The sequence below is a fragment of the Belonocnema kinseyi genome, chromosome 2, assembly GCF_010883055.1.
Source record: "Belonocnema kinseyi isolate 2016_QV_RU_SX_M_011 chromosome 2, B_treatae_v1, whole genome shotgun sequence".
Taxonomy (NCBI): Eukaryota; Metazoa; Arthropoda; class Insecta; order Hymenoptera; family Cynipidae; genus Belonocnema; species Belonocnema kinseyi.
The window spans coordinates 65285513-65295451 of record NC_046658.1 but is presented as its reverse complement, the minus strand read 5'-3'; the positions used below and the strand labels follow the sequence as shown (position 1 = coordinate 65295451).

Below are 9939 nucleotides of genomic sequence, written 5' to 3'. Positions count from 1 at the left end.
CATCATCATCATCATCATCATCATCATCATCATCATCATCATCATCATCATCATCATCATCATCATCTTTAGATTCAATTGATAAATTTTCTATACTATCAAGATCAACCTCATCAATCGTTTGAGTACTCTCAACGGCTTTTTTTGCTGATCCTACCTGGGCGTATTTAAGATTATGTAAATTTTTTTATTATACCCAGGGATATCGGTTTTACAGAATTAACAATCATCTTCGTTGGATGGCTGATTCCATTCTGTGGGTTTAATGAAGATCAGTTTAGAATCGTCTTTAGTTTTTTTCAAATAGAAAGCATTTTGCGACAGTTATTGCAAATACTATCAGGAGGCCAATCTCCCAAAACTATATCTGAATTAAAGCATTCTTTGTATATATTCCGAAAATTTTCGTTGAACGATCATCGATCGTTTTTGTTCGGAATAAATGTTCCACAAATGAAGCAAAATGCGTTAACATCTTTCAGGCACACGTGTTTAGAAGATGAGGTTGAAGGTCTGTTTCAATTTTCCATATTTTTATATATAAACCCGCTCGATAGGGACCCTGTTCCGATTGCAGGTGAGTCCGCCGTCCTGGAGGTGATAACCCTTTTACCTCTACAGGGCTAAGTAAAAGGGTTTTTCGTCTTTGACGAGGACAATCTCAACTCGTCGCCGAACACACTACGGCATCAACCTCACACCCTGTCGACCCCCTGTAAGGCAGTGCACTTCTACTGGCATCGGTACCGCTACTAGCGTATGAGCGAATCATTCTACACATCCCCTTACGGGGCAGTTGTCATCGTCACACGACTAGTCGAGGCAACAGGTGAAAAAGAATCGATTACATACATCGAAACATCTAGACATCCGCACATCCACACATCCATGCATCCGCAGATCCACACATGTACACACGCAAACATTCACTTATAACCGCAAATACATGTGGATATTTATAAAAAATGTATTTTTTACCATATTAGGGCAAAAAGAACCCACTTCTTTTTAAAGATATACCATTCTTATGGGTACAAAGCTTTCTCTTTCAAGAAATCTACAGCAGCTAGTATTGATAAGAAAGTACACTGCCTTACTTTCGAGAAATTCACAGTAGCTAATATTGATAAAGATAAATTAATATTTCTAGTTTCTATATAGACGAAAAACTAAAGATGATTCTAAATTAATTTTTTAAAACATTTTTTCAACAGTACCTCATTGATTTGACCTTCAAATGACCTTGAACTTGGACTCTTGAAGATTAACCGACACCGGATTCGGATTCAGCATGCTCAAAAACCTACATTTGAATTTTTTCAGATTTTTTTAGCCTTTTTTCCGAGTTTGATCTTCAAATGACCTCAAATGACCTTCAGATAATCAGATACGATCAAATCAACCTTGTATTTGTATTCAGCGACCCTCAAAACCTATATATATATATTTACACACAATTTTGAGGTTATTTTGTTGATTTGACCTTCAAATGACCTTCACCTTGAACTAATGAAGGTCAACCGACACTAGATTCAGATTCAGCGTGCTAAAATCTATATCTGCATTTTTTCAGATTTTTTCAGCAATATTTTCTTCATTTGACCCAAAGGTCGCCTCCGTGGACTTTGACTTTTTTTGTGTGCCTGTGTTATTAATCGAGGTATGTTAATATTCTTTAGATGTTTGACCCCTTGAGAAAAATAAATCCAGATTTTCAAACAAAGCTTGTACCAATAAGTGGAGATGCAAGTAAACCTGGTTTGGGGTTGTCTTCTGAGGATCGATCAATAATTACAACAGAGGTAAATTTAACAGATTCTTCAAATGTCATCAGAATATTCTAGGTGGAGGGCCTGAGACCTGCTTTCGGTTCTACAGGGATGTTTTGCATTCTGGCCTGGGAAATTGAGAGGTGTGGAGGTTATGCATGATTTTATGATTTTGTTTAGGTCCAGCTAGGGCCTAAAATTATGTGTCAGTGGACACACTTTGTGCGGTTCTATTTTTAAAGTGTGCAGTATAAAATTTTTTATTTTTAAACAATTTGCTTTAAAAATTACAAAAAATAAGTTTTTGCCACAATATCTAGGATTTAATTTAAACATTTGCCAAAATTATGTGGTATGTGGTATAACTTTTATTTGGTATGGATTTTCCGTTAAGGCGATAATGTGAGATCCAATGAAAAGACTGGCTTTCGCTCGTTAGAAGTTTGAATCATAAAACCTTGGAATTTTGTATAATTTTTGCATAACATTTTATTGACACGCGATAATGAGATAGGTCACCGCTTACTAGGAGGCACTAGCCAAATTTCATAAGTTCTCGTCAACTTTAAACTGAAATTAAGTACAGTAAAGTTTTTAAAAGAAAATTATAAAAACTGAGCGAAACAAAATATGAAACGTGGACTATAACTTAATAAAAAGATGAACTGCAAAGTTGGAAAGCATTATTAAAGAGGAAATTAAAGATTTAGTAGGAAGGTAAGTTTTGACTAACAGCAGGTAAGGTGGATTTTTTTACTGTCGTTCAAACCTTACCTCTCTAACAAATCTTTCTTTTTCCTTTTCAATAATGCTTTCCGACTTTTCAGTTCAACTTTTCATCAAGCTACAGTCCATGTTTCATATTTTGTTACACTTCTTTTTATAATTTTCTTTAAAAAACTTTACTTTGCTTCATGTGTGTACGAATTTCGCGGGCACTTGTGTAAGTTTCCTAGCGCCTCTAAGGGTGCGTTCCAGGGGACCACCCGGGTACTCTTGGGTGCACTCCAAGCCGTTCCACGATCTTAGGTGAGTCTTGAGCTTCACTCGGGTGAACCGTTCAGCGATCACTTGGGTGAAGAGTGGGTGTCACTCGACGGGTGACTATTTCACCCACTGAAACTAAGTAGGTGGAAGTGAGTGAACTTTGGAATTAGCGGGAATCGCAAGTTTAGTAGTAGACTAAAGTTTAGTATCTTCATCATCTAAAGTTGAGTATCTTCATCACTTTCCACTATTATTAAACACATCTCTGTTTGTAATAACAATAACCTCATTACTGAAGCAGCAATTAAAATCTTCTTATCCTGTTCTTACATTTTTTAAACTTTTGTGTAACTGAACCTCAACTATCTTTCACCAAACATACACCCGACGTACACTCGAAACCGTTCATTCTACCATTCTCCTTTCACTTCACCCTAGTGAACTCCGCCCACTTCTTTACTTCACCCACCAATTCACCCGGATGGTCGCCTGGAACGCACCCCTAGTGAGCAGTTAACTCTTGCATTATAGGCCGTCTCCATGCTGTATTTAAGAGCGTGTCTTTAAGATAGCACATTTTGTTAAATATAAGGGCTTGGCTACATGCTATCTTTTACGGTATAGTTTAAGTTGGCAGAACGGAGCTGCATATTAAAAAATTGTATAGATAATTACACTTGATATGATGAATATATTCAACTTTAATACCGTATGAACTAATTTCGATACATTTTCTTGTTATTAAAGTAATCTTGTAAAAATACTGTCTAACGAGTTTTTTGTACTCTTTGTAAATAAAGCGTATACGCCTATACGCTTGAAAAAGTCAGTGATGCAGCTAACCTCAAGGGACATCATGGATTTAAAATTTCTTCAAACAATGTTCTGCCAGACATGTCTACATTTAACATTGCCGACATTGTCGCGCACTCTCACATTCACTTTAAATCCTTTCTTTTTCCAGCACAATATTCTTTGGGTAGCAGCCCTGAACTGTCTTTAATAGGGATCTCGAGTATGTTTAACACAGTGTTAAAGATATGCTCTTCAATAAAGCATGGAGTCAGGGCATAAGGTATTTTCCCTTCAACAACCAGCTAACTTCACTTCTTTGGGTGATGAGGGGAACACAATGGACCAAATGCAAAAATATCATTATTAAAATCAACAATTATTATAACATATTAATTATTTAGTTATTATTTCGGGAGAGGGGGGGGGGTAAATTATGCAGTTCTGAATTTTTATATTTTGAGGCTCTAGTTCCAGCTGTTATTTTTATAGAAGAGTATGTAAGGAGGGGGACGTGATCAGTGCATGGGATCTTTTTGGTACTGAAATTTGGTGTGCATGTGTAGAGGGCAAGATAGTTCTGCTAGATTCTTGCTCTAGGTTTTGGAGAGGGGTTCACGTAATGCATGGTTTTGGGATATATTTAGATCCCGGGAGTGTTTTTTGTTAAAGGGTCTGAGAGGTAGGGGATGTTTTCGGTTCTGGTAATGTTTTGGATTTCGCGGTTCTTGCGTCTGTTTTGTGGGAGTGGGTGTTGTATTTATAATAGGTGAATCCCTTACGAAAATATATGGTAGGAAAAAAATTACAAGCGCGTCATCTTTTTTTTGTCATTTTTTTCTTGTAGTTTTTTCTCGAATACAGGAAAACGATAGGAAAAACAAGTTAGACGACAGCCGTAAATGATGTGCCCTAATCGGCCATAATTTATAATAATGTCGTGCACACGTCGTAAGCGTAATGCGGCCAATATTATACAAATCAATTGAGTCTTTTAAAAACATATTAAAAATTAAAAAAAAACGAAAACAAATATCTTTTTTGTAATGATTACATTTTTATAGAAGGTAAAAATGCAGCGTATATGCATAAAGGATAGGCAAACGAGGTAAGCAGTACAGTTGGTCTAAATGTTACAAACTTTTAGCTAGATATCTTCTTTCGTGTGGACCTGGTATGATCGGAAAAAATGCCAGTAAGGCAGTTGTTGGACAATTGACAGATGCTTTTCAAATAAATAAAATATACTTCAAATTAAATTTCGATTAAATTAGGCACAGTGGTTTCAGAATGAGATTATCTCTGTCATGCGCTGTAGTTATTCCTTTATATTTTCAAGTTCTGTAACACCATGTGCCAATTTCAACATACACAGAAATCACTACTGTTCATGCCAAAGATATCTGCATTCTGACACCACTGATTAGGCATCCTGACAAAAGTGCTGGATAGGAAGTCATTCAAAATAATCGGAGGTATTTAAAAAATACAAATCAAACCGATTAGAAGTCAATTTGGAATCTATTTAAATCCGTACACCAACAACAAGTTCAATTCGTACCCACTTTTAAATCCGTCTGAATTCGAGGTCTGCTGAACTGGGATGAAATTGGATTGCACACGCGGATTGAAAATGAGGTTCCAATGTACGCTGCATTTTTACCTTCAATAAAAACGTGATCGTTACGAAAAAGATATTTTTTTTAGTTTTTTCAATTTTTAATATATTAAAAAAAATTCAATTCACTTTTATAATATTGGCCACAACCTACTGAAAAAACGTATATAGATCCCTATATAGGATCCTTTACGGCATGGTTATAGGATCCTATATACACTTCCTTATAGGATCCTACAGGTCGTCATGCATTGATCTACTGTAGGCAAATCAACAGGTAAAGTTGAAGGAACTTGTACAGGTTCCTTTACAGGAACCTAAATGGGTTCCTTTAATTTTAACCTATGTATGATTCTAAGACTTGCCACTAAATAAAGTGCTACGCAGTTTTCTATGACTGTCCCTGCATAGAATCCTGTATTAAAAAACTGATTTTTGGAAAAGGAATTTCCAATTGATTTGATTGATTATGGGACGCTATGTATATGAAATTACACAGGAATCTTCGTGGTATTGTACACAGTGTTTCATGCAGGTTTATTTGAAGCGATTTTATACAAGGACGTATTGTAGGTTCAAACATAGTCATTTATGTAGAAAACGGCTGTAGTTTCTTAGGTAGGATTTATTACAGGAGCTGCTTATGGTTCGAAAGTAGAATTTTATTCTATTCTGGGAATGTAGTAGGTAACAACGTAGGATTTCATTTAGTGGTAAGTCTTAGGATCATACGTAGGGTAAAATTATAGGAACCCATTTAGGTTTCTATAAAGGAACCTGTACGATATTATTATAAATGATGGCCAAGTAGGGCACGTGATTTTCGGCTGTCGTCTTACTTGTTTTTCCTATCGTTTGTCCTATCGTTTTCCTGTGTTCGCGAAAGATTTGCAAGAAAAAAATAACTAAAAATAGATGGTACGCTTGTCCTTTTTTCCTATCATATATTTTCCTAATTGTTTTGAGTTATGTAAACTGGAAATACGAAAAACGGGTACTCTATTTTATATTTGTTGTTGGTTCTAGCCCTAGCAGACCGAAGGAACCGAATGGAGCATCTACAAAGTACCAAAAAGACTCCATTGGGTCCCCATTCGGTTCCTTTTTAAAAAACTAAAAAAAAACAGCAAAATCAACTTTTAAATTGTTGAAATTCGGATTCCACGTTAAAATTCCGTATAGAAGGTCACGGAATAATTGCAATAGTTTTTTTTGCAACGGTAAAAAGTTTTAAAATATATAAGACGTATGGCGCCTGTTGACTGCTACACTTCAAACGCATCATCTGTAAACAGCAGTCAACAGGCGTTATATTTGTTCAACTTTTTACCGCTGCAAAAAAAGTATTGCGATTACTACGTGAGTTTCCAATGGAAAATTTAACGTAGAATCAGAATTTCAACATTTTAAAAGTTTATCTTGCTATTTTATTGAGTTTTTAAAAAAGAAACCGAATGGGGACCCAATGGGGTCTTTACGGGTACTTTGTAGAAGCTCCATTCGGTTCCTTCGGTCTGCCAGGGAGGGGGGATGTATATGAAAAATTGGAAAGGTGGAAAGCGTGTCCGTTTCCTGAGATATTTTTGTATTCTGTGCCTTGGGAATGTATGCTTCGTTTAATAAATACAAATAATTATTTGTAAGGTTTCCATCGTATTTCATGCTGCCGCTGCTACACGATTTGATGATTCGTTGAGGTTTTCCGTGCCGATTAACGTTAATAGTGTAATAGAAGTCATCAATATTTGCAGAGAATGTCAAAAATTGAAAGTAAGTTTAAGGTATGCAGTGTTGCATGTTTTTCTCTCAATAGAATTTGTTTTACTCAGTGGCATTTGAAAGTTTCCCCAAATGCATCTATCTTCACTAGGGTGGCCCAAAAACGCTTTATAAGCTATAGGGAAAGTCACCCCCCCCCCCCAATGTTTGTATTTCCGAAGAAACTAAATCGGTATTTTTCGAAATTCAAATATTAACACGTGCCACCGGACATTTAAAAATCCCATTTAATCAACATGGGGAAATTTTGGATTTTCCAAAAATTGAGCTCATGCTCCAGGGTCTTATCGAAACGTTCCAAGTTTTTTTAAGGATTGAAGAGGAGTCTCTGCGAAATAAAACCATAATAATATGTAACTTTTATTTTTAAATCTTATTTTTTAAATTAAATTTTTACATATTATTATTAATTGTTAGCAATCTCTGCCGCCTTTTACATACAAGTAACTACTAATGGACAATTTGCATATTTCCCATGACTGTTTAAACAATTTGTTATTATATTAACAAATGTAACTTATTTAAAAAATTCTTTATTCCCAGAGCCGCATTTAAAAATTTTCCACCCTGTGCAGATAACAAAAGTGCCGCCTTTTTTTACGAACTAATAACTAAAATTATGCAATCTGTCATTGAATGTTGAGAATGATAGTACCAGTAATTCTGATGATTATTCGAAATTGTTATGTTGGCACAAACGCAACTTTATTTTGTTTATTGGGCGACAATGATGTCAATGTTGGAAATTTTTATACTGCGCTTGCGTTTGGACCGTGCACTGGTTGTCTGCAGTTGGCGCGCAATTTAAAATCAGAATTAAAAACTATTCTTGTAATTGAAATAAATAATTATTGAAAAATGTAAAAGAATGTATGTGAATTGTACGACTTTTGATTTCAGATGAGAACATTTACATCCACTTTCACTTGAGTTAGGTAGTTTAGGACACAAAATTGCCGCGGAAAAACAACTCATTAACATTCAATCGATTCGTGATTTATTTGTGATAATAAAATTAAACAAATTTTATTTTGAATTCAAGAAAAATTCCGTTCCAAATTTGCCGCCCTTCGGAATTTTCCGCCAGGGACACTACCCATGAAGTCTCTATAGTGAATCCACGCCTGGTTATTTCCAAAAAATGTAAAAAATAATCATTTTTTTGGATTAAAATCTAACGTTTGGTCATCGTTTGGAGTGCTACATTTTTAAAAACATTACATAATTATTTTCATAAATAATTATTGTTTATTTACCAAATTTCTAAAAATTGATCCAGAGATGTACAATTTTTCCTCAAATTGGTATCCTATGCTACTTTTTGTTGAATAATAACATAATTTGATACATTTCTTCTAATATTTAACAACTCTTTATTTGTTTAAACCATTTTTCTTTGCTCAAGCAGTTTTTTTTTATATTCAAGCAAATGAATTAAAATAGAATGCATACCATTATTTTTCTGACTTTATAGTATATAGAAATAAGGTATTAACTATTTTTTAATTGTTTAAACAAATATAATTTGTTTAAACCATTATTTTTCCAACAATTTTTTTAAAATAGAATTTTCTGAAATAAACATCAAATTGAATGGTTGAGAGGTTAAATAAATTCTGCTAAAAGCCTTATGTTATTGTATATACCATTTTTTGTATTTCCTTTAAATAGAGTATGAATGGTTTACATCTTTTTTGGCGCTCTATGAAAACAATCATAATAAAATTTAGATCACAGAAGTGTATTTATTATTGCATTTCTGATATTATTACAATATTTTTCATGATTATATTATTCAAAAAGTAGTTTCACTAATGCAAATTATGATTCAAGTTTTAAGATTTCTCTGAACAACATTTGTGAGGACAAAGTGCTTTATTTTAGGTAATTTATGATAATTAAAATAATAAAAACATTACTCTAGTTAAATTTGTACAATTACGGTAGAACCTCGCTTATTCAAGCCGCTTTACCTGAGTACGCGATAATCCAAGGTTGAAACAAAAATCGTTAACCCGTCTTATCCAGGATATAGCGCAAGATTAGTCCTTATTATCCGAACCTTATGCATTATTCATACATATGAACTTGTTTTAACCAAACAGAGCGGATATTTCTAAACCTCTGCTCTGAGTATATATTTAGATACTTAGATAGGTCCATCCAAAAAATCATGTTTTTAAGAGATCATAATAAGAATTTAAATTAAATAAACCTCAGAATAGACCGTTGTTTTTATGATTGAAATAATATTTAATCTATTGAAAGTTTGATGTGTGATTTTTCTTTCATCTCTAAATCCACTAGTAGAAATATAAAGAGAACAAAATTTAATTCATTTTTTTAAGGTGGGGGGGGGGGGGCATTCGGCATGTTGTAATAAACTACAATACCCATTAGTAAAAATTAATTTTATTCACATCTTATCACTAACATGAAAAAAACAAGAAAACTTATCCGAAGAAATACCTGTCGTACCTTCGCTTGAGATGATAAAAGCTCTGTCCACATCTGAAAAAATAACAGAACATGATTTAGAAGGATGGGTTACAGAAAATGTTGTTGCGTTAGACTATGCTGACGAAGAAATTGTATCCGTTGCTGAAGGATAATCCCCAGAATTAGATTCATATGCAAATGAAGGAATTGCTGTGAATTTTACAGGATCTGGGATATTATATTTTTGTGAAAGTAAAAACACGAAATTAATAAAAAACATATTTGGCTTTAATTCACGCTAACGTAAAATAAAATTATAACTTGCTATAAAATTACGAATCTACCCGATAAGAAGAAATGAATATAAAACATAAGAAAATATTAAATATTGACAAAGAATTTGAACTTATATCGAAGTTTTCTTACGTACCTCGTCACGATATCAAACGCAAAGTTAAGAGAGAGAGAAAGACAAAGTGAAATGATATTAATAAAGGATCGAGAGAGGGCCAGTTGGAAGCGTGTGTGTTCGGATAAAAAAAAAGAGAAGGAGAG

The 9939-nt window shown here is 34.0% G+C and overlaps 1 protein-coding gene across 3 annotated transcripts in view; it reads left to right on the top strand.

Annotated features, from left to right (window-relative positions):
• Positions 1-9939, top strand: part of LOC117167985 (fatty acyl-CoA reductase wat-like) — a 58933-nt gene that overhangs the window by 24591 nt on the left and 24403 nt on the right. For 2 of the 3 annotated variants that reach the window (XM_033353272.1, XM_033353271.1), the window contains exons 3-4: positions 1680-1802; positions 6811-6936. In XM_033353272.1, the coding sequence (XP_033209163.1) occupies positions 1680-1802; positions 6811-6936 (249 nt within the window). The remainder of the gene's footprint in view (positions 1-1679; positions 1803-6810; positions 6937-9939) is intronic. The other variant, XM_033353273.1, reaches the window with a different exon arrangement.